At 36.5% G+C, this 24,417-nt stretch overlaps 2 protein-coding genes across 3 annotated transcripts; one reads left to right on the forward strand and one right to left on the reverse strand.

Moving 5' to 3' along the window:
- Nucleotides 1–12,985: 12,985 nt before the first annotated feature.
- LOC113276529 (transcription factor GTE9-like) lies at nucleotides 12,986–18,473 on the forward strand. 2 transcript variants are annotated; one of them, XM_026526142.1, is made up of 11 exons: nucleotides 12,986–13,306; nucleotides 13,673–14,921; nucleotides 14,995–15,043; nucleotides 15,117–15,272; nucleotides 16,571–16,644; nucleotides 16,734–16,806; nucleotides 17,189–17,269; nucleotides 17,357–17,472; nucleotides 17,568–17,634; nucleotides 17,727–17,869; nucleotides 17,960–18,473. In XM_026526142.1, the coding sequence occupies exons 2-11, from the start codon at nucleotides 13,686–13,688 to the stop codon at nucleotides 18,266–18,268; spliced, it is 2,304 nt and encodes a 767-aa protein (XP_026381927.1). In that variant the 5' UTR covers nucleotides 12,986–13,306; nucleotides 13,673–13,685; the 3' UTR covers nucleotides 18,269–18,473. The 2 variants fall into 2 exon arrangements, with proteins under 2 accessions (XP_026381927.1, XP_026381928.1); XM_026526143.1 differs by having other exon boundaries at nucleotides 16,734–16,785.
- Nucleotides 18,474–18,690: 217 nt separating this feature from the next.
- On the reverse strand, nucleotides 18,691–21,777 carry LOC113276530. The gene is made up of 2 exons (XM_026526145.1): nucleotides 20,794–21,777; nucleotides 18,691–20,163 (listed from the first exon to the last, which is right to left on the reverse strand). Exons 1-2 carry the CDS (start codon nucleotides 21,514–21,516, stop codon nucleotides 18,835–18,837), a joined length of 2,052 nt encoding a protein of 683 aa, XP_026381930.1. The 5' UTR covers nucleotides 21,517–21,777; the 3' UTR covers nucleotides 18,691–18,834.
- Between the last annotated feature and the right edge of the window lie 2,640 nt (nucleotides 21,778–24,417).

Consider the following 24,417-nt stretch of genomic DNA (forward strand, 5'->3'; position numbering starts at 1 on the left):
GAAAGATCACCACCAGATAACCATAAAAATGACTTTAGAACAACCAAAACATATGTTATCTTGACCTCTCCCTGCTCAATGGAGAAGACGATGCTAAGATAACTGTAATCTAAAATGATAGCGACATCCACATGAATAACGAATATCTTCTAATATAAGATCACTCAAACTAGATCGAAGTATTGATGGGATCTTTAGAACTGTTGTTAGATCTAAAGACATCTTGTGATAATCCATTGTTAAGAGACTCCGTTCTGTGCGTGATTGATCACAAAAGATTCAAGTGGTGTTGTGCGGGTTATTGAAGATTAAAGAAGATTTGAAGACGAAAAAGATTTATCATTAGTTTTTGTATTTTGTGAATTTGTGTGCACAAACCTTGATCGGATGGGATCCAACTAGAATCAGATTTATTCGATTGATTAGTTGTGTGAGATGGCACTCTCAATATATCTCTTTGAGATTTATTTCGATTGAGTGTGAATCTATAGTTGACTATTTCGGTAGCTAAAGTTAGATTGATTTAACTAGACAAAGGAGTTTATTAGATTAAACGGAAGATACTTTGTCAATGACTCATCTATATCTTGTAGCAAATATTGATTAGAGTGGTTACCAAATAGATTTTTCCTTTTCTATTTGGAATACGATCCAAAGGACTTGATATTCACGTGCATGACTCTAGAAGTTGAAGGCGCGTGGATACTGAGGGAACTAAGTAGCTAGGGGTAGTCTGCTTGGTCTCAACTATACGAAATTGGTTTAGATTTTGTATAGCGGCTTAATTATGAGAGTATTCAAAACTGGACTAGGTCCAAGCGTTTTTCTATATGTGGAGTTTCCTCGTCAACAAAATCTTGTTGTGTCTTTTACTTTGATTTCCGCATTATAATTGTTTATTATAATAAATTAAAAAACACATATATGTTAACTTCACGTTACTTGATAGTGATCCTATAGAGTTTGGTTATTACGGAACCTATTATCAAGTAACATACTTCGTTGTTGTATTGTCTCGATCTTGTATCCATATTCAATCACACAAGTTATCTTGTTGTCATATTATCTCGATCTCGTATCCATAGACGATCACACGAAGTGTGAACCAAATTGTCGTATTGTCTCGACTCAGTCCATAGACGATCACATTCGGTAGAGTGCTTATAGGTTGAAACAAAAAGATTGTGGTGTATTTGGGTACCCCCCATCTTTTCAATTGGTATCAGAGCAGGGAAATATGAAAAGATCTAACAATATGTGTTTGGTGCGATCCAACCTATAAGAAATGATTCTACAGAGACGTAAGGTAAAGCCGAAAACAGACTCAGTTAATGTATCACAAGATTTGGGAAAATCTCTCTACGAGTTTAATTTTAGCAAATGTTTAAAAGGGGCTTCTTCCACAAGTTCTACTTGCTCTTCTGAAAATATGTCTGCATGTTCTCAAGAAGAGGTTAAGTTTGTTAGAGCACTGCTCAGTCGAACTCGCAAAAGTTGTTATCTCAAGCTTGTTTGTCAAGTTTAGTTGCCAAAACTACGAGTCTTGATTTCTAGTCTACTTATAGCTAAGTCTCGGATTAGGATAGTAAGTGTAGTTGAGCATTAGACTTCACGGGGTTCATCGATTGAATACGCAGAACTACTAAGGAGAGCTTGTGGAACTTCATCAACAAAAGGTATGTGGAGACTTGAACTCATCTGTCACTCAAAAGTCTATCTACTCTATCTCTTATTTGAGACAAAAGTCATATAGCTATATAGACTTCGATCATACACATTAGATATTTCTAGCTGAGTTTAACTCGCTTATATATTTCTCGATAAAAACGGGCCTACAGTAATACCGCAAGTGCACGGTCGTCAGTTGTAGCTCGTGCAAGTACGGGTCGATCCACAGAGACTGGGTGTGTTTTGGAGTTTTCTAGCTATTTTGGGCTCTAAATTGCTATTGTTGGGCTTTGGGTACCAATGGATTTTGGTAACCAATGGGTTATGATTGTGCTTTGGGCCTTTGAGTTCTTTGGGAATGAACTGGGCTTTAGCTTTAGCCTATCAGTAAACTAGGCTTTGGAGAGAACTGTAGACTGGGCTCAATGATCTTGAAGTGCTCTTGGGCTCAGTGGTTTTGAAATGAATTAAACTGGGGTTTTGATGTGAGCTAAGCTTTGATTGAGTTGGGATTTCACAGTGAACTGGGCCTGTCTTTAACCTTAAGAGTTTACAGTGGGCTTAAAGCAGAAGAGAAGTGACAGAGCTGAGAGCAAAGTGGGCAGTAACAAGAGAGCAGTGAACAAGAATGGTAAAGAAAGACAGTGAGCAAACAGAAAGTGACAGTGAGGAAGTAACAAAGTGAAACAATGTATGTAAAAGGCCAACATGAGAGGGTATTTACAGGGCAGTGACAAGAGAGGACTGGTACTGTGGACAGCACAGGCAAAGGAAGAGAGGCACAACAGTAGCAGTAGGGTAATGCAGGCTGGGCAGGGAAGCAAAACAGGGCAGAACAAGGCAAAACAGGGCAATATATCAAAGGGAAAGTGGACAATGGCAATGGAGATAGTGTCATTATATACAATGTGGCAATATATACAATGATAAAACAACAGTGATCTACATGTGCATATTAACAATGGCATGGTAGTGGCAATGTGGTAGTGATAAATCAAGACAGTTGCAAACCAAGGCCTAAGCCAAGGGCAATGGCAGGGGAGCAAAACTAAAGATACAAAACAGAGAAACAACACAACTAGGTTATGAATCCACCTTGTGACCTAGCCAGATAGTGTAATTCTATGTTAAATCCCTGACCCTAATGGAGCTAGGTGAAGGTTCAAGCCTGCCTATGTTCCAGGGCATACATAAATGGAATGGAAAGATAAAAAGCTTGCTCAACTGTTTACTCCTAGCATTGACTGTCTTTTGACAGCACAATCAATCACAAGCACAGTTGAGCACTAATTTCCTCCATTTCTCAATCAATTCTATTTACATGAATTATAACCTAACATTCCACCACTAACAGTGACTTAAGGCATCATCTCAGCCTAGCTATACACATACACATGTGAGCTCACAAAACAGCAACAAAAAAACATTTACTAAACAGAGAACTACAAACTAACATGTGAACTAGAATGAAATGTGAATTAAAACATAAAACAAACTGAATTGAAACAAGATAAACTAAAACTGAATTTGGAATTAAAATTGAAAATTAAAATTAAATCTACAAATACAAAACAGGGAAAAAAATCTACCCAAGAGGAACTGGCTAGTCCAGCCCTCATGGGGATACACTGGCTAGTCCAGAGATACCCTTCATCCTCTACACCATGAGCTATTTATACTTCAAAAGCCCCAATAATTTACAAACCCTAAAATTAAAATTAGGTATTTTCAATTCCGAAATTGCTCACCAAATCCGTTGAATTGGTGGTGACCCATGCCTCTTCTCTTCTCTCTCGATCCTTCTCTGCCCTCAATTTCAATCTATAGCCTCATCTATTTCATCAACTCTTCACGCCTAGGGTTCCAGCGAGAAAAAGGGGTGATGGGCTGATGTAATAGATGGCTAGAGAGTAGGGGGATGTATAGGTGATTGAGACAGAGGAGTTGGTGGTAGAGATGGTGGTGACAGGAGCGATGGATGATGGAGTTGCAGTCGGGAAAGGTGGTAGCAGGTCGGGAGAAAGACGAAGAAAGAAGGAGGAGAAATGATTTGGGTTAGGGTTCTCTCTTTTGGGGTATATGGTAATTAATGTTTGGGTGTGAGGCAGTTTCATCAAATTTAGATGTCTTGCGATGCTTAGCCGTAGGGTGTGGAGATGAAGATTGATCTAACGTCTAAAAGTGAAGAGGCTGGCAGAGACCGTTGGATGCAGATATACAACGAAACTAACGGCGCCAGATGGAGTTAGGTGCTGTAGTGTTAGACAGAAGCTTCTGATTTCGATGAACGACGATGAAGCGACCATTGGATGATGAGATGGATCCAATCCGACGGCTGAAGATGGAGGCGGGTTTGGATATAGGAAATGGGTTTGGGTGAGGGTTTTGGGCCTTGGGTATGCCAAGTCCATATCTTCTTTAAGAACAATTCTTCCTTCTTGAGCCCATTCCTAGCTTTTTGGACTTGTGCGCACCATTCTTTGCGGCTTCCTTGCGTAATTTCTCCCGGCTTTTCACTACTTTTCTGCTCTTTTCGCTCCGCTATTCATCCAAACTTTATTTATTACCTAAAAATGCAAAATTAATTAATAAAAATATTTATTCTTGAAAACAATGAAAATACAGAATATGGGATAAAATGTAGAATTAATGCACAAAAGATGAGTTAAATGCCAAGAAAAATATATAGAAATATGCACTTTTTAGCACTCATCATTTGTCTTGTCTAAAAGGAAATGTCTAAGTTATTATATGAATAATTAGAGCCTGATGAGAGAAATAAAGTCAATTCTGATCTTTATTTTGGTCTTATCAAAATATTGTACATACACAATCGGTTTAACAAGGGAATTAAGTTTCTTAGTCGATTTGTTAAACTATTAGGGAAATTTGCTTCGGACAATTGTTTTCTTGATAACATATTAAAACTAAATTACTTGTACTTTCTATTTTAATATTATTATCTAAAGTGGTATGTGAAACATTCGTGCTTAACTCTTATAGGTTGTTTACAAGTATTTTAGATTTGTAAGATCCTTTCGGTTTGTCCTTTATTTGCTTGAACCTTTGTCATTTTGTGACAAAAGGGGGGAGAAATATATGGAGTAAACAAGTGATTTGCAATCACTAATGAAAGGATAATGTGCTTAAACATTATATCTAACGGAAGAGTAAAGCATTGGCTAAGGGGAGAAACATATCATATTATTGTGTAGTAATTCTGACTAAAAAAGAGGAATAACAAAGATGTTCGGATTGAATATTCACCTAGCTCACTTTTAGGGAGAGTATAAGCTTTTGTTATTCAAATGTCAACATCGACATTTATTGACTGAATATATGCAGGTTATTATGCTGTTGAAACTTGGAATCAAGCGTATTTAAAATGAATTCTTTTGTAATTTGTTTATCCACATGTAATAAGAGTTTTGTCACTAAAATTGACAAAGAGGGAGATTGTTAGAGCATAGCTCGGTTGAACTCACCAAGCGTTGGTATGTCAAGTTTGGTTGTCATATTGTAGTATTAAAACTCATCTAGAGTCGCTTGATTAAATACTAGAGTCAATTTCTTTTAGGTTAGACTAGTAAGTCTAGGAATTTTAAGACATACAAGTATTACTCTGAAGACCTGAAGAATGCGAAGTTGTATATACTGTACATATTGTATAATACTCTAGTGATGTGACACGATCATAGTACTAGGGAATTATACTACGAAGTATAAAGCTTATCTTTTGAACTTCGTAAATATGACATCGACATAATCTTGTATATATTGTTATGATTATGTGAATGGGTTATGGTGAAGATTTCATCTTAGGAAACAATTTTTTACATTTATTTAAAGGAAGTACATTCTTGAACTTGTTTCGTGAATTGAAAGGGAAATCATTAGGCTTATTAGTCCGTCTATTCATTTCAAATCTTACCAATATGTGTGAGATGGTAGAACCGATCTTAACTTATGTTATGTATGACAATGCCCGACTTATGATTTGGTATCACTGGTTTTAATTAATTGGTATAACCGATCATAAGTAATCACCACGTGATGGTATAATCGATCCTTGTAATTGGTGCAACCGATCCTAGTAATTGGTGTGACCAATCACGAGTGTTGTGTAATCGATCCTTGTAATTGGTAACCGGTCCTGGTAACCGGTGTAACCGGTCCTGATAACTGGTGTGACCAATCACAAGTAATACCATGTGTAGATGGAACCGATCCCTGTAACTGGTGTAACCGATCCTAGTGACTGGTGTGACCGATCACAAGTATTTCCATATTGAGGTATAACCGATCCTAGTGATTGGTAGAACCGATTGAACCCATGTATGTGATTTGGTATTTGATCAATGACTTAATAGTCTTGTAATACATGTGAACCAATTCTAAACTTGCTTGAAAGTGTGGTATAATCGACTCCAAGAATGAAAATCCACGTAAATATGAAATAAGAATTTGCAGTGAAAAGGTGTCAACATACTTTGAACACGAGCAGTAACTCTTATAATTTATTTTTCAAAGATATTCCTTACTACTCAAGGTGATCTTGTGCCGAAATAAATTAAGAATCTTTTAATTGAGGTTTTGATTTTATATACATTAATTATCAGCAATTAATGTGTAGCTCTAGAAAATAAAAATTAGTACGTAATGTGCATTTACTAGTTGGAGATTTTCTATTGAGAGATTTCGTGAAAACCGAATTTTTTCATTCATTGCATATCTTGAGAATATTTTCGGTTTTGGAAATTCCTTGGTGTCTAAACATATTTGGTCTATAAATACCTAATTCTAGCAAACTATCCTAAGAGCCATGCAAACTTCATTTCTTGTTGTTTCCGGTGGAGCCGTCTATTCAGAGAGGAAAGTATCCTAATTAGGTGAAATCTCTTACGACCCCTCGTTTAAAGACTTCCGTGGGATCAAGAAGCTCTATGAGTGTCATTGGTAGGAAACTAGATAATGACAGTGCTATTTGATTGACTAAAGGTTGTTGAAACTTTGATTGCACCTAGTTTGTTTATTCTTGAGAATACTCTCTTATGATATAAGATTCACTCAAACTAGATCGAAGTATCGACGAGATCTTTAGAACTGTTGTTAGATCTAAAGACATCTTGTGATAATCCATTGTTAACATACTCCGTTCAGTGCATGATTGATCACAAGAGATTCAAGTGGTGTTGTGCAGGTTGTTGAAGATTAAAGAAGATTTGAAGACGAAGAAGATTTCTTATTGGTTTTCGTATCTTGTGAATTTGTGTGCACAGACCTTGATCGGCTGGGATCCAACTAGAATCGGATTTATTCGATTGATTAGTAGCGTGAGATCGGCATTCTCAATATATCTCTTTGAGATCCATTTTAATTGAGTGTGAATCTATACTTGACTATTGTGGTAGTTAAAGTTAGATTGATCTAACCAGACAAAGGAGTTTATTAGATTAAACGGAAGAGCCTTTGTTAACGACTCATCTATATCTTGTAGCAAATATTGATTATAGTAGTTACCAAACAGATTCTTCCTTTGTTGTTTGGAATACGATCCAAAGGACTTTCTATTCACGTGCGCGACTCTAGAAGTCGAAGGCACAGGTATACTGAGGGAACTAAGTAGCTAGGGGTAGTCTTCTTGGCCTCAACTATATGAAGTTGGTTTAGATTTTGCATAGCGACTTAATTATGAGAGTATTCAAAACTGGACTAGGTCCCGGGGTGTTTATGCATTTGCGGTTTCTTCGTTAACAAAATCTTGTCGTGTCTTTTACTTTGATTTCCGCATTATAATTGTTTATTATAATAAAGTAAAATACACATAAATGTTAACTCCACATTACTTGATAGTGATCCTATAGAGTTTGGTTATTACCGAACCTATTATCAAGTAACATATTTCGTTGTTGTATTGTCTCGATTTTGTATCCATAGACAATCACACAAGTTATCTTGTTGTCGTATTATCTCGATCTCGTATCCATAAACGATCACACGAAGTGTGAACCGAATTGTCTTATTGTCTCGACTCAGTCCATGGACGATCACATTCGGTGGAGGACTTATAAGTTTAAACAAAAATATTGTGGTGCATTTGGGTACCCTCATCTTTTCACTCATCTCTTTTTTGCTGACGACTGTATCCTTTTTATTAGAGATGACCTCAAAGAATGTAATTCATAGAACCTTTCAGTAAAGCCTCTGGTCAGCTTATCAACTTTGATAAATCAGGGGTGTTATTTAGTAAGAAAGTCCATCCCAAACATCAAAGAATGATGTCCAAACTATTAAAAAAAAATTGACTTAACAGATTCATATTTAGGAGCACCATTATTCAAAGATAAATCGAAAATAAAATTATTTGAGGGCACAATAAAAAAAAATAGACATTACCCCAAATCTTACTCTTGCCTTTGTAAACCTTTTTGTAAAGGGGACATGGGATTCAGAAATGCTCACAAATTTAACTTAGCCCTGATAGCAAAATTAGCCTGGAGGATTGTAACGGAACCAGATGCTTTATGGGTTACTCAACTCAAACCTAAATATTTTAGGAAATCCTCGGTCTTTACTCTATAGAGCTAAGCTTCCCTCAACGTGTTCTTGGATTTGGAAATGTATTCATAAAGGGGTTAAGTTAGTTAAACAAAATAACATATGGGAAGTGGGGGATGGACATGGTATTAACATATTGTTAGAGCATTGATCGGTCGAACTCACAAGTGTTGCTATATCAAGCTTGTTGTCAAATTTAGTTGTCAAGACTATATCTTGATTTCTATTCTAAATTAGTTAAGTCTCGGTTTAGGATAGAGGTATTGAGAAACGAGCCAGTCATCATTTGTGTTCTACCATTTGAAAGCGAAGATGAACCGAAGCTTTTAATGAACTTCATCAACAAAAAAGGTAAATGAAGACTGAACCACTTATTTCTCAAGTTATATTCACCTTTTCATCTTTGAGACGATTGCCGCATAACTAATTAGACTAGTATGCATAGACAAGAATTTCGAGTCGAGAACTAATTATTTAGTTTACGAATTTCTCGAAATATAATGACTAATAACGCGTTTGGATACACATCCAGAAGTAGTTTTTTGACTTCTAGAAGTCAAAAAGCAAGAAGTCAGTTTGGGTGTAGAATTTCCATATGACTTACAGAAGCAGAAACGTCGACTTTTTGTGAAGCAAAAAATCTGGACTTCTGACTTCTGCTTCTAGAGAAGCACTTATGACTTCTACTTCTGCATCCAAACAGGCTATAAGCTTAATGAACATTTGTTCATACTTTATCAAATTTCGGTGAAGAAGAATTTATTGTTCGGACCAAATCATGATTCAAGTTTATCATTCGAAAATAACATGGAACAGTGATATGTGTCATTGATGATATTCAGGAATGTTTTGAATCGATTTAGAGAATATAGAACTACTATATTCGGAATACAAGACAGTGGTATTAGTCTTACAAACTGAGAAAACTGTTATATGTCTGAAGCCGTATTACATGTACTTGTACACGTAGCGGAGTAGTTATATATCAACTTTCAGATTTGTGGGATTTGCATATGCATATGTATATCATGGAAAATATAATTGTTTCGTGATCCATATAGATATGTATATTCGTATACAAACCATTTTGGAACTGTGGTAAGGGAACCTGGTTAACGACTCAAACCGGTATGCGATCCAATACAATTCTACGTTCGAGAACCAGTTTAGTACCCGAACCGATACGCAAACTGAAATGTTTTGTGAACTCTGGAACCACAAAGGTCTCGAGTTTGCAAATCATACATGAACTAAAAAGTTCCGTAGACTCCGGAACTTTGAGTTAGTTTAAAGTGTCCAAACCGGTACGTAAACTGAAAAGTTCTGTAAGAGTCTGGAACTTGGTAATTGCATAAGTTTGCAAACTGGTTTGTGAGCTGAAAAGTTTTGTAGACTCCGGAACTCGGTAATTGCATATAAGTTTGCAAACCGGTCAGCATACTGAGACTCATCCGACTCACGAACGGTTCAACTATTTGTACCCTGTACATTACAAACTATGTCGTTTATGATTCAATTGCGATTAAATTATTTCTACGAAGTAATTATCATTTGATCAATTCTCTAATTAACACTAGACTCATTTGATCACATAATTGTGACTCAAGATTAATGTCTTAGTGAGCATGAACATGAGTGTTAAACTTTTAAGTTCAAATCGGCTAGTTTCGGCTAACCGTGGAACATAGTCTTTATACATGGTTCGGTTATGGTTTACCTAACCAGAGTGTATATCTTGTGTATGTGAATAAGATTTAAAGCTTTCATCTAACGGTGGATATTGTTTGCTTGGTTCCAAAGCTATCTTAGCTTAAACCTAAAGCAACCTAGGCTTTGAAGTCTATATAAGGGGAGTTCTTGGATGCTGGGAGACACTACTTTTTTTGTGTCCTAGTTGTATCTAGAGTCACCTCTCTAAAAACCCTTTTAGGGTTTTGCGACTACAAAGACTTCACTGGGATTCATGAAGCCATGATTAGTTATCTTTTATCTTGATAACCCAAGAATCCTGATCTTGATTGTTTGTAGAGCCTTGCTCCAACGATCAAGATAGATATTAATCAACAAAGTCTCTTCGTCTCATACTTTTTTTTATTTTACAAGTTTTATACTTGTGAGGTGAATAATAATCTAGGTTGCACTTCGGGTTGCATAAGTCCGGATTTTGAGGATAGCCAGACTTTTTGCTATCGATTTCCATCACCTGGATCTATTGTTTGATATCATCATCCATTTAGATCGTAAATCAGGAAATCAATCATAGTCTTAATCTGTGGGAGGAAAATGTAGTTTAAAGCCTTAAATTGAGTTGAAGCAACTCTTAGTTAGTGTGAGACCGTTTAAGCGAATCAATTGCGCAGAAACCTGCTGGGATTCAAGAGGTGTAAGGAGCGCGACCGTACCTGGATCAGTGGGAGACTGAGTTCGGGATCAACTACATTCCAGATCGAAGTTAATTGGTAGTAGGCTAGTGTCTATAATGGCTTGATACAATTTGGTGTTCAATCTTGACTAGGTCCCGGAGTTTTCTGCATTTGCAGTTTCCTCGTTAACAAAATTTATGGTGTCTGCGTTATTTCCTTTTCCGCATTATATTGTTTATCTTTATAATTAAAATATCACAGGTTGTGCGTTTGATCAATCACAGTAGATAGGTCCGACCTTGTTTGTTGGATATGACTTGATTGATCCTTCAACATTGGTCTTTGGTACGGTTCAAGAACTCTATTTGTGGTTAGGTTTACGGATTCAGTTCTGTAAACGTTCTAACAACAATAGAGAAAGAGATATAATTCTAGACACTTTCCTTGATTGAGTTTTGACTCTCGGAGTTGTGTTGAGTTAGTCCATACAGATTGCCTACGATAAAGCTGGTGGTGTATTTTGGTACCCCAATGTTTTCACATACAAAAGGAAAATTGGATACCAGATTTAAATGGAAATCTGAATCATTATAGGAATGCAGATAACTCTCATTTAACACTTGTGGTAGATCTTTTAGATCCAATCACTAAAAAGTGGAATGAAAGTTTAATTCACTTTTTTCCCCTTAGGGACATAGTGAGGCAAATTTGTGAGATCACAATAGCTTTAAATAGGAATTTAGAGACTAAACCAGATAAACTTAGATGGCTGCTTACAACATCGGGCAATTTCACAGTTAAATTTATGTACACTAAATTATGTGAAAGAACAATTAATAACTATAATTTAGGTTTGTCCGACTCTTTTTGGAAAGACCTATGGGCATTAGATCCGTCACAAAGAATAAAAAACTTCACTTGGAAATGTCTCCAGAATGCAGTATCCACGGACCTTAAGTTATCAAGATTTATGAAAGAGGTCTCACCTAAATTTCCATTTGGTTGTGTGGATAAGGAATCTATAGAGCATCTATTTTTTCATTGTCATTATACAAAATTAGTTTGGGGTATAAGTTCCAATCCTGTGGAGATAAATTTTAGTGCCTCAACCACTTTTTTGGATATATGTAAAGATTTGATAGAAAATAGGAACTCTGTTTAACCTATAGAGATTATAATGACCAAAATATGATTTATATGGAAAGAAAGATGTGACAGGGCTTTTGAAAAGAAGCAGAAATCTCATCTACAACTAGCTATAGATATACATAGACACTTGAACTTTTAGCATAAGGAGAAATATAATGATACAAAAACACTTTAACCGATATATGTGGAAAACCGAAGGCAACTTGGAAGGCTCCTATGTTTTCCCAAAGTAAACTTAATCTAGATGCAACATGGATTTCAAAGGATATACCAGCAGGTTTTTCCTTAGTTCTCAGAAATGATGCAGGTACCTTTGAACAAGGAAGAGCAGGACGTATCTCAGCAACAACTCCTGAAGAAGCAGAAGCTCTAGGACTTCTACAAGCAGCTAAATGGGGAAGAGAATGCAGATTTTCAAACTTTAGTATTGAAGGAGATTGCAAAAACCTTTTTGATTATTTGAATGGATTATCGTCTCACATAACTTGGCAAAATTAGAATATTATGGAGGAAGTGAAACAGGTAATTAATTTTTGTTCAATTTTTTTTGGTTTTTTCTTTACTCCTAGAACAACAAACAATGTGGCTGATCTTCTAGCAAAAAAAGCTAGATTTTTTAAAAATCCCCTTAATTGGGTGGCTGATCCTCCATTTTTGTACTGTTCAAGCTTTAGAAGTAGATAAATCAAATGTTAGGGAATAACCTGTACACCCAATGTTCGATGGCTATACTCAATATGATATAAGGGTTGCTAATATGATGTTTGGATAACAAAATCAGAAGTTAGTTTGGATGAAAGATTTCAAAACAATTTATAGAAGTCGAAAAATTATTAATTTTTAATAAAATAAAATGATTTTACTTCTGACTTCTGCTTCTGACTTCAATTTTCGGAAAAACAGAAGTCAAAAACAGATATGTATGCAACGCGCTATAACTCCCATAATTAGCTCTTTTAAATCCTAGTGCAAGACATATACGTCAGTCATCTGTAAAGTAAACTAAAAACAACACGTGACGTTAATCATGCCAAATCTTCCCAAGATTCTATTCTAAACACGGATAAATCTCATATCCACCGCCAAGATCCAAAATCGACGGTTGTTGACACACATAATTTATAACCATCCATTCACTAGATTCAATATATCGTACGTCTTAAATTGATTCTAAACCCTTGATTCTTGGACACAAATTTCTATAAATTGAATCTAACGTGCCTGATTCTTATTTATTTTTCTTTCTCTCTCCTCTCCAAAACGAAGAACGAAGTAGCAAAAAAGGGGTATTTTTCTTTCTTTCTAGGGTTATCTTCGCAGCTTCGATTCGTCAGGGTTCGGAGTTAGTTGAAGGTTCAGGTTTAACACATTATTATTGTTCTAAGTTATACTCAAAAACGTTCAATTTGTTCTTGTTTATATCAAATTTTGTTAGGGTTTAAATTTTATATTTAGGGTTCCGATTTGGGTTTGATTCAAGATTTAATTTTGAGGAGGTTTTGTGGAGATTTTCGGGATTTGGAATGAAGAGGAAATGAAGGAAGGGGTTCTGGAATTTGGAATTGCTGGTAATTTTCTTTATTGAGATCGAGTTGTGAAGATTTATTTCCGTCTTGCATCAGATTTAAGCTTCAATTAGTGAAATTTGTATGATTTTAAATTTGGGTTTCTTGTAATGAATTGGAAATTTGTTTACATTACACTTGATGTTGAAAATTTCGGGAGATTAATTAAACCTAGGTCAAGTTTGTTAATTGATGTATTTGCGAATTCTATTTGAATTTGATTTTGGTTTTTATATTTATTTATATGTGTATACTTGTATAATTTGAAGCGAAATTATAGTTTCTGTTAAGGGCATTTGTGTTTTATTTATTCGATTTAGGCTTTGGGGGTGTGATTTTGGGTACTGAAGTTATTTGTTTGCTGTGCAGATAAAGGGAATTCATGGTACCAACAGTTTTTGTAGAGTGTAGTGGACAGAAGGATTTGAAAAAGAGGGTTTCAGTGGAAATGATGGGGAAGGCACAAAGAACCTCTAGAGGGTCTTCTACTGGATTCGTTGCGGACTATCGTCATGCAGTGGAAACTATGGGCGAGTCTGAAGGATTAGGTAGTTCGGGCCGTCTTGATACTGAGAGAACTGCTTCAGATGATTCTTGTGCTCCGAAAAGGAAATGTATTAGTTTGAATGTGGATAGTTTTGGTGTTCCTATGCAAGTTATTTCATTGAGTAAGTTTTCCGCCATTGAGAAAAAAGAGTTGGAAACGAGACTTAAAGCTGAGCTTGAACAGATTCAGATGCTTCAAAAAAAACTGTACATGTTGCCTCGGAGTGATGAGATGGCGAGACAAGGGAATGTGCTGGGATCATCAGATATTTTGGCTGGTCAGGGAAAGAAACGAGGTCCTTCAGGGAAAAATGGCCACTCCACAAAGAGAGGTAATCATGGGAAATTTCAGAATAAGAAGCATGTTTCTACAGCGAGCACTTCCAATTCGAAGTTAATGAAGCAATGTGAACAACTTCTGAAACGTTTGATGACACATCCATATGGATGGGTTTTCAATACTCCAGTGGACATTGTGCAGTTGAATATTCCAGATTATTTTACGCATATCAAGCATCCAATGGATTTGGGGACGGTAAAGAGTAAGATCGCTAATGGCGAGTATTCGAGTCCATTGGGATTTCTTGCTGATGTGAGGCTTACATTTTCTAACGCCATGACATATAACCCACCTGGGCATGATGTCCACACCATGGCTGGTCAACTTAGAACTTTTTTTGAAGCTAGGTGGAAAGCTATCGAGAAGAAACTTCCTGCGAATGAGTCAGTACCAGTACCTTTGCAACTGGATGCTGCTAGAGACACAGTAGCTGCCAAATCTATTCCACCATCAAAAAAGATGAAAATCTCATCTCCAGTTCATGAGAGGATAATGCCTGACCTCGAAAAACATAAATTGACAGAAGATCTGCAATCTATAAGAGACTTTCCGTCAAATCTTATTGAATTCCTAAGAAAACAAAGTACTAGCCAAACTGGTGATGATGAGCTCGAGCTTGATATGGAAAATATGACTGGTGATACATTATTCACATTAAGGAAGCTTGTAGATGACTATATGCAGGATCAACAAGAAGAGAATCAAAGAAAAGCTGTTCCTTGCATTTCGGAGGTAATTCTGTTTTATTTAACACCTGAATTCCCATTAAAATCTCTATCCGTCATTGTAACATTTTTGGGTGCAGAATATGAATGTGCCAGGGAATGGGGTTTCATCTACGCAACCAAGCAAAGGTTAGTTTTTATTTATTTTCAATCCTTTACAGGCTTTTTATGTTTTGTTTTGTCTAATCAATTTTGTAAACAGGTAATGATCCGGCGGATGAAGATGTTGATATTGGTGGGAATGATCCTCCTGCATCAATGTATCCTCCCGTGAATATTGATAAAGATGCAGCACATAAAGGGAGTAAATGCAGCAGTTCTAGTGGTTCCAGTAGCGCCTCAGGATCTTCAAGTAGTGGTTTGTGTTTGGATCTTTCTTTTTACTTTTCCTTCTTGATGCCGTCCTTTGGTTTTTCTTAGATCTGTCTGTTTTAGCTTTGAAACTTTGTTGGCTAAATACTCGTGTGCATGATGGAACTTTTGTGGAGCACCACAAATGATTTGACTTGGTTTTATGGACTAGGATATTAAACTTTGGTGGAATGTCGGTATACCTGTGTGTTCTTGTGGCATGGTTTATAAAAGCGTTTCAGGGCACACTTTTTGTGCTTTACGTGCTCCCTGAAAATGTCTGAAAAGGGAAAAAAGTTTCTGGCTGTAAAGCCCAAATAAAGGCCTCTGACGTATTTTTCTTCATTTCTCTGACCTGAAATAATAAAATAAACCCTAGAAATTTTTTAAGAAGCCAACTGTAGAAAAGTGGAGGCTACAACAAGCTGTTTTTTAAGAACTCTATTTCCTCTTCTTCTCCTATGATCGTTTATTCTTCCATAATGGCTAGGAAATCTCCAAAAAAAACGGTCCAACTTGGGGATATAGCACTCAAGTTGCAACTCATGAGATGAAAATTTTATATAGATTTACAAGTTTTTGTTTACTTTTATGTTTCGTGGAGGAACGCAAAACAAAGTTTCCTTTGTCAAATTGCCTTTGAAAACATTGCCTTGTATTATAAATCATTAATTCTGAAAAGTCGACACCAGTTTTGATGGCGTGGCTTGTAGCATGTTTTGCATCCTTTCTTATGCTATAAAAGTCACAGTGAACTGTTTTCTTAGTTATGCTATATAAGTCATCGTCCTAAAAAAAATTAGACATCCTTTCCAGTTCTGATGGTGTGGGTTCTTTTAGTTTTCGTTTAGGCTGTGTTGTTAGTGGAAAAAATAGCCATTTTCTTATTAAGGCATGACTTGTTCTGCTTGAATGAATTGCAAAGTCTTGATTCAAAGCCTTTGTAACTGATGGCTATCTTATAGTAAGATGGTTGATAATTTTGTTATTAAGGCATCATATCACTCATGATGATTTGTGTTTCATTTGATATTTTATCATGATTGAACTATTTTCTCTTGAATAGCTTGTATGTTACAATTTCCGCAATGCAAATAGTTGACAGTCTGTACAACTTTCTGATAGCTGGTGTATTATGTTGTTGGAATTTGGATTACTTAAGCATTTATTGCTGCTCACTAGCAGACCGTTTCCGTTTATTTTTCTACAAGGAGGATCTTTTTTTTTTTTTTTCTGAAGCATGCGGAGGATCTGCTTGGTGCTGGCTTAATATAATCGTCTATTGATTTTTCTTTTACTTTGCAGATTCAGACTCTGCTACTTCTTCTGGTAGTGATTCTGATCGTGCTAGAGCTTCATCTTCAGCGAGAGCAAAAAAGGTGGATGGTGTTGTTATTAGTTGCTCTTAGTGGCTTGCCTTTAACCTTACTTAATGTGATTCAACTGACTATATCTCCTCGTTGTGCAGGAGTTGATGGGTTGTGGAGAAGCATTATTAGATCAACAAGCAAATGGTGTAGGTAATCCACATGATGCAAATCGTGAGTTTTTTTTCCTTGTTTATATACATTACAGAATCATAGCTGCTGTTCCAGAATGATGGATGGGATAGTTGTGTTTGCTTGCCAGCAAATTTAGATAATCAATTATTTGGGCATGACACATGATATTCTAATTTAGCATTATAATGAATGACTTCACTTATATTGTCACTGTTACATTGGTGTGACAACCAGCACCGCATGTTATGTGAAAGGGAGTTTAGTCATATTGAATCTTTGAACTAATAACTGCTCTTTGGATATGTAAAGTGCCCCATCATTCATTGCTATTTGTTCCATGCAGCAGCTTCTGTTTACATTTTTGCATGGCTTTTTTGATGCAACACTCTTATTGGTACCTGTTTTTCTTTGGTCAATGCAGAACCTGTTAGTGGACTTGATCAGGTTGAGCAGTGTTCTCTGCCTAAGCCACCTTCCGTTGAGGTGGATAGCCGACAAGATGGTAAGCAAATGAGTGGTTTGATCTTGTTGGTGCTAATGCTTTCAACGTGCACATTGTTCTTACCTCTTTCTACTGAAAACCTTGAAGGGGAAAGTGCTCCACCTGAGAGGCAGGTTTCTCCAGATAAACTTTATCGTGCTGCTGTGTTGAGAAATCGTTTTGCTGATACTATACTGAAAGCCCGAGAGAAAACATTGAATCAGGTTGGTTACAGTTTGGTGGTTGTTTAAGGTTTATCCTGTTGTGTGCCTATCCATTCTTCGATGTGATCTGGTACAATTTAATGTGCTGAGGTCAGGGTGAAAAAGGTGATCCAGAGAAATTGCGTCGCGAGAGGGAGGAACTTGAAAAGCATCAGCGGGAAGGTTTGAACCTTGCATTGAGTTGCTTATGCTACCTAGTTACCCGGGATTAAATATATGTGTCATTGTTTTTTTTTTTTTTCACTTGTTAACAGAAAAGGCTAGGTTGCAAGCTGAAGCCAAAGCTGCAGAAGATGCTCGTAGGAAAGCTGATGAAGAGGCTGCAGCTGAGGCTGCTGCTGAGGCCAAAAGAAAAAGAGATCTAGAAAGAGAGGCAGCGCGTCAGGCATTGCTCGAGGTAGAACTATATTGTTTTATTATCTTTGTGAAGCAAACTACATTTGGTACCCTTGTAACAGTTCACTGTGGTATTGGCTCAATGTTGCAGATGGAGAAAACCGTCGAAATTAATGAGAACTCTCAATTTCTAGAAGACCTGGAAATGCTTCGGGCTGCCCCTGCTGTGCATATACCCTCTTCTGTAGACGAGACAAGTCAAGAGCATTCTCCAGATGGCTTAGGTTGTTTCAACTTCCAGAGCAGCAGTAATCCCTTGGAGCAACTTGGACTATTCATAAAATTGGACGATGAAGATGAAGAAGAAGTTCCAAACAACTTTCCAGAACCACCAACATCACCACCCCCACCAACTCCACCTCCAGTTCAACCTGATGTAGAGGAAGGTGAAATTGATTAAAATGCAGATGTACATATTGTTAGTAGACTTAAGGAATAGAAATGAAAAAAGGAAAATAGAAGAAAAAAAAAATATATTTTTGATTGTCTCGTCTCGGACATTTTTCTTTTCCTTTTCTTTGGGTATTGATTTGCGGTTGACCACACCATCTATGTTGTGGTATTTACGTTGTCTTGATGCAGAAATAAGATCCCATTCTTGCTAAGTAGTCATTTAAAGCACATCCATAGCCTCAAACCTGGGGCTGGGTGGATAAAAAAAACATATCAAGCGAATCGCAATCATCTTGTCAAACCTAATATGCCCAATATGCATCTCCCAGCGGTTTATGTTACCTTGTCAAACTCGATTAGTTTCTCATCATACAATATGTCAATATCTTTCCCCTAGTGTATATTTGTATCAATTTTCGGCCTTTTCACTGAACAATATACAGTTAAACATCACTGAACTTAAGTCGATCGTTTATACAATTATTTATACAACCCAAACAACAAGAATTACAATTAACTGCAATAATCTAATCAACAATTACAATTAATAGTAACAAACCTGAAATACTTCGATCATGCTACTGACACTATCCTTCTCTTGCAACCCTCGCTTGGTTGTTGGCGGTTAACTTTCTCTTCCACTGTAAGTCCTTGTGCACCAAAGCAGAGATACTGGTTGATCTTCTTCTTACTGATAGAGGTTGATTTCCTAGTTGTTTCTTGTGTTTTAATATTAAACGATGGATTCGAATAAGAAGGTCCTGCACAGTCGATTCCATTTCCAGTATAAACTCCCTTCTGTTTATCTAATGAGGAAATTGGTGAAGATGATATCGATGACCTTGAGAATGAACTAGAGGGTGATCGAGAATGTGCTGATAAATGGGGTATGGCCTGAATTACACCGTGCATTAGACCTGCGGTGTATTTCTTCTTGGTGGACGGACTAGGAGAACTACCTCTCACAGAAAGAATCCTTTTATTGTTGGGAATGGACGAATTTTTCGAGAATCGCTGTCGTAGTGGGGTTGGAGTTTCGTCGGAATCACTCCACTTTTCCAGAATCTGATCCCTTAACTTTCTCGTGCCATTAGATTTCTTATCCATTCGTCGAGGCCATTGGAGGAGAATCTTTAAACGTCTTGCTGCATTATTCATAGAACCTTGCTTTTTACTATCCATCGAAATACGATTATCGACAACTGACTCGTGACTCATTTCACTCGAGCAAGCACTTGGTCTTGCGCTGTTGACTTGATCCCGACCAGCATCAGGTAAATCAATGCCAGAGTACAGGAATATCTCAGTGTCGGGAATTCTAAAGGAGGTTCCTGGACTGCTACCAATTCCCTGCATCTTTAAGTGAGAAACAATGTAACTTGCTGCCATATAATCCTGTGAATTGGATATACCCCCAGCTGAAATCAATTGCTTGATAAGTATTTCAGACGATGCAGATCGTGGTCGTTGTCTGAGGAGATCTAACGGAGTCATGCCACTTGAATCACGGATATTTAGGTCAATTGATGGAATGGTCATCAGGAGTTCCACCAAATTGCCATGAATGTTCCCAACAACAGCTGCGTGAAGAGCAGTTCTTCCCTCATTGTTCCTGATGTTGATTACATCTTTCATGTTAACAATCTTTCCCAAGACCAACTGCTTCAAGAGCTCAGTTTGTCGGTCCAACCTTCGAAAACCAGGAGTTCTAAATCCAGACACGGCCATGTGGATAAAAGTATCTCCACAGTTGTTGGTTGAAGAGGTGGACAAAGGAGATGAGATTATCAGAGCCTCTACCACCGGCAGGTGTCCCCGAAAAGCAGCCACATGTAATGCAGAATTCCCTTGATTGTCTACTGAGGTGATGAAATCAAAAGATGCCACTAGACCCTTCACTACCTGTGCACAATGGTATTTTCAGATGGCATTTATAAATCAGATTAGCGAAAGTAAATCATATGACTCTACCCAGCCTAGGAAATATATTTCCCTTGCATTGGCTCACACACATAAACATTCAGCATTCACTTGTTATGAAATTCATTCAGCAAGGCTCAAAATGATATCTATAAAGGCATTCTCTAAGCTTCTTAACCACATCAAAACCATGAAAAGCATTTAAACAACAAATGCAATTTATGAAGCTACAAAAAGAAACTGAAAACTAAAACCATGTCAATTTCTTTAAGTTTGTATTTAAAAGAAAAAAACAAAATTCTATAAGCTTCCTAATTACACCAACTTCTATTCAGAGAACAACAGAAACATTGCATTTGAAACTGCAAACCAACAACATATGGAAGGAAAAATGAGGTGTAGGAAAATAATGCTCCCTATGGAAATACTGCTAATGAAGTCACAAGAACAAATTACATCAAGAATCAGCATCTGAATTTCAAGTGGGCAATGGACAGTTTGGTTTAGACACGAGACCCTTTAAAATCCAAGCATTTACTGATTACACAAACTAAATTAATTATAATTGTCATGAAAATAGAAACAGAACCATGAAAATGAAGGGTTTCTCACCTCAACTTGACCTCTACCAGCTGCAGCATGCAAAATAGTAGAACCTTGAACATCTCTAAAACACAAAATATCATCAGAACCATCATCAACAAGACCCTTCAACACGTCAAAATTCCCTCCTCTGGCAGCAGCATGGATAGCTCTATTCTTCATCTCCCACTTAAACACCGAAGGAATCTCCATTTCCTGCCTTTGCTCCAATTCACCTCGACTACTTATCAAACATCTCGGTGACAGAGAAAAATCTAACAAAACCTTAAACACCATAGAGTTCTTACTCCTAGCAGCAGCATAAAATATATCAGTCACACCAAATTCTCCTTCACCAAATACCAACAAAGGATCTCTTTCTAACAATTCTTGAACAAAACCAACATCACCAGCTGAAGCAGCAGTATAAAGAAGCCAACCACCATAACCACCTCTAATCAAAGAGTTATTAGTTCCAGCACTCTTAGTAGTTTCACATTCATGTAACAGCTTCTTAGCAACTTGAGACCTACATTTAGCAACATCATCAAACTGAGCTTCGTCGTCCCAAACAGTCTCAAGACGGCGAATTCTTCGAAGAGAAGTGAGTTTTATGAAAAGATTCATATCAAGATGAAGTAATTCTCTTACTAGATCATAATGACCATTTGCAGCTGCCCAATCTATTGGAGATGCATACCACCATTGATCTCCTGTACTTTCCCACCTCAGTGGAAAATACATTGGAGGCATTTTTTTTCGATCAATTTCTAAACTGGTTTTACATAAATTCAATCAAAGACTCATGATAGATACCACAAGATTGATACAGGAAAACATGACTTCAAGGTGATCAAGGGAAAAAATAATAGGGGAAACAAGAGAGAAAAACAGGAGACGCAGAGAAATGAAAACAATACCCTTTGTTTCTGGGAGGACATTCCTTTAAGATTTTTAGGGTACACTTACTGTGGAGTTATGTACAGGATAATGATAGTGATCTTTCATATTTTTTGGGGTTGTAAACTTTAATTGTTTATGTTTTTCATGGAAAAGAAAAGAGAAAAAAAAAGAAGTTGCCACGCGACCATTTTTGATATTGGAATCGTCCCGTGGCAACTCACTCTAATTGCTCACTCTGTTTACAAATTCTAGATCGTTAGGAATATGGGATTATCCCATTTGTTGGGACGGATAGTTTTTCTGAGTGTGTCAGATCAGAGACAGAAAAGACGAATTCATTTTCATTTTCATTTCAATTGTTGACTTGTCTTCTGAGTTGAGTCTAAAATTAAATACATTTTAAAGCACACAATTAAGAAGCTGTTATAAGGATTATTAATGTAACGTGTTAAGATTCAAACGAATTAACAGAGGAGCAAACACCATGTTACTTACATACTAAGTACAATAATGAATTAGTCGATCTGGTATTGAGAATCTTATCAAAAGCTTTTTTATTGTTATGTCTGAAAAAACGTCTAACTCAAGCATTTTAATCTACTTATTAGACTAAAATTTTGCCGACTATCTGTAAAATAAAATAAAAATTCTCAAGATCATCGATGTAATGCTTAAGCATGTTGATTATCATATACTATAGTATTTGATTATAAACACCGAGGAGAATTCTTGGTAGATGAATAGACTTTTTCTCTTTTGTTTGCTGTTAAAGCACTACTCCCTCCATAAAAGTTATACAGGGAGAAATTAGCTTTTGGTTGTCCATATGTATAAGTCCAGTTCTAGTTTCTAAACTACCCTTTTCAAATGAATGATTTTTTAGGGACCATGAGTTTTTTGACGGGACCATAATTTTATTAGGTCACCTTCCCTATAGTTATATAAGGTGTCCTAAAATGTTGAAATGACTAACCTACCCTTAACCTAATTTAATTTAAAACTAACCTAATAACCACCTATATATATAACCACCTCCTCTTCCCACCACCACCGCCCACCACCGCCGATTACCACCACCACCACCTCTGATTATCACCACCACCAACCACTAATTACCACCACCACAACCGCCCACCACCGCCGATCACCACCACCAACAACCACCGATTACCACCACCACCTCCGATTACTGCCACCACCTCCATATATATAGCTTAATTTAAAACATTAGCAAAGATATTCTCACAAACCCATTACTTGTCATTCGTTTTTGGTTGAATAAATGAGAAGTAATCATCAAAATGAGTTGAAAATGGAAATAGCAGAGAGGTTTAATGGAGGTTTTTTTTGCAGAGAAAAGTTCGGTTACGTCGCAAAAAACAAGTCTCAGCCGAACTTTTAGTTCGGTTACGTCGCAAAAAGTTCGGTTATCACGAATTAATTTTTTCTTAACTGAACTCAGAGTTCGGTTGATTCGCAATAAATACTTTTAAACGAACTCCTTGTATTAGAACAACACAAATCCATAAGTTCGGTTCCTTTGCAAAATAAGGATATCACCGAACACACGAGATGTACCCAAATAAATTGTTAAGTTCAAAGTTCGGTTACCTACCATTTTATACTAGGTAACCGAATATAGCACTGTAACTTTGGTTTTTTTTTTATCGGTGAGTTCGGTTAGATACGCTTTTGGATAAAAGTTTGGGAACCAACCGAATTATGTACAGTTGGTAAAATTTTATATTCACGTAAAGTTCGGTTAGTTATTGTTTGCAAAGCAACCGAACTTCTAGACCCTAAAGTTCGGTTACATTGCGGGCAAACCGAACATTACACTGTACGACCAAAACCTCCATTAACGTGCGAGTTTGGTAACCTGCGCATTTGGAAAACGTAACCGAACTACACTTTCGGGTGTGTGCGGTTACATGTTCTTGACATATGGTAACCGAACTGGCCCAAATCTACATAAAATTTTCATTTTTTTGAAAGTTTGGAGCAATTAAACCAATATTATCTAAGTTTGAAGCATACCTGATAACCCAAATGCTCTTCCTCCGGTTGTGGTTGGTAAATTTTTTTCATGTTTTTCTTCTTCATCTTCTCTAACTTTACTCTCTCAATAATTCTACTTCTTTAGCTTAATTATTTCACTAATGATTTCAATAGTCATTACCCAAAATTAATCAGGAGGGTAGTTTAGGTATTAATATAAATATCTAGATAAGGGATGACCTAGATTTACTTCTAAATGTGTTACTAAAAATGGAACCATGGTATCTCCATACGCCGACATTTATGATAGTAGTATTACCCAAACGTTAATTTAATATTTTTTATAATTTTCATCAAAAATAAAGGATAAAACAAGAAAAACAATGAATACTTATAAAATTCATATAATTTTCTAAATCTGGTTTCTCCGCCTATATAACTTATATGGAGGGCGTATATGAATTAATAGTGAAAACAGGTGAAGATAATATCAGTTTAGCAATCAAGGTATAATGTTTTTAATAAGACTTTGTCTAATGGTAATTCACAATTCAAGATTCAAAATTTGCCACAAAAGCTTGATTCAGCGTCCTATCGCTGTAGCAATTCCGTATCCAACGATTTAAGATTCAACATCTTGTGCCCAGAATATTTTACACTATCAAAGTGAGAAATCAGTTATTTAATCTAACGAATAATTTAATAAAGGTAGCGACTAACAGTTAGACGCTTATTTACATTTTTGTAAGGAAT

The sequence above is a fragment of the Papaver somniferum genome, chromosome 4 (assembly GCF_003573695.1).
Source record: "Papaver somniferum cultivar HN1 chromosome 4, ASM357369v1, whole genome shotgun sequence".
NCBI classification, from domain to species: Eukaryota; Viridiplantae; Streptophyta; class Magnoliopsida; order Ranunculales; family Papaveraceae; genus Papaver; species Papaver somniferum.

Excerpts from the sequence above, each read along its gene's own strand:
- LOC113276530 (XM_026526145.1), bottom strand. The coding sequence starts at position 21,516 with ATGCCTCCAATGTATTTTCCACTGAGGTGGGAAAGTACAGGAGATCAA. Across the intron at positions 20,164-20,793 it reads CTGGTAGAGGTCAAGTTGAG|GTAGTGAAGGGTCTAGTGGC; the intron begins GTGAGAAACCCT and ends CATTGTGCACAG.
- LOC113276529 (XM_026526142.1), top strand. The coding sequence starts at position 13,686 with ATGGTACCAACAGTTTTTGTAGAGTGTAGTGGACAGAAGGATTTGAAA. Across the intron at positions 17,473-17,567 it reads GAGAGAAAACATTGAATCAG|GGTGAAAAAGGTGATCCAGA; the intron begins GTTGGTTACAGT and ends TGCTGAGGTCAG. Across the intron at positions 17,635-17,726 it reads TGAAAAGCATCAGCGGGAAG|AAAAGGCTAGGTTGCAAGCT; the intron begins GTTTGAACCTTG and ends ACTTGTTAACAG.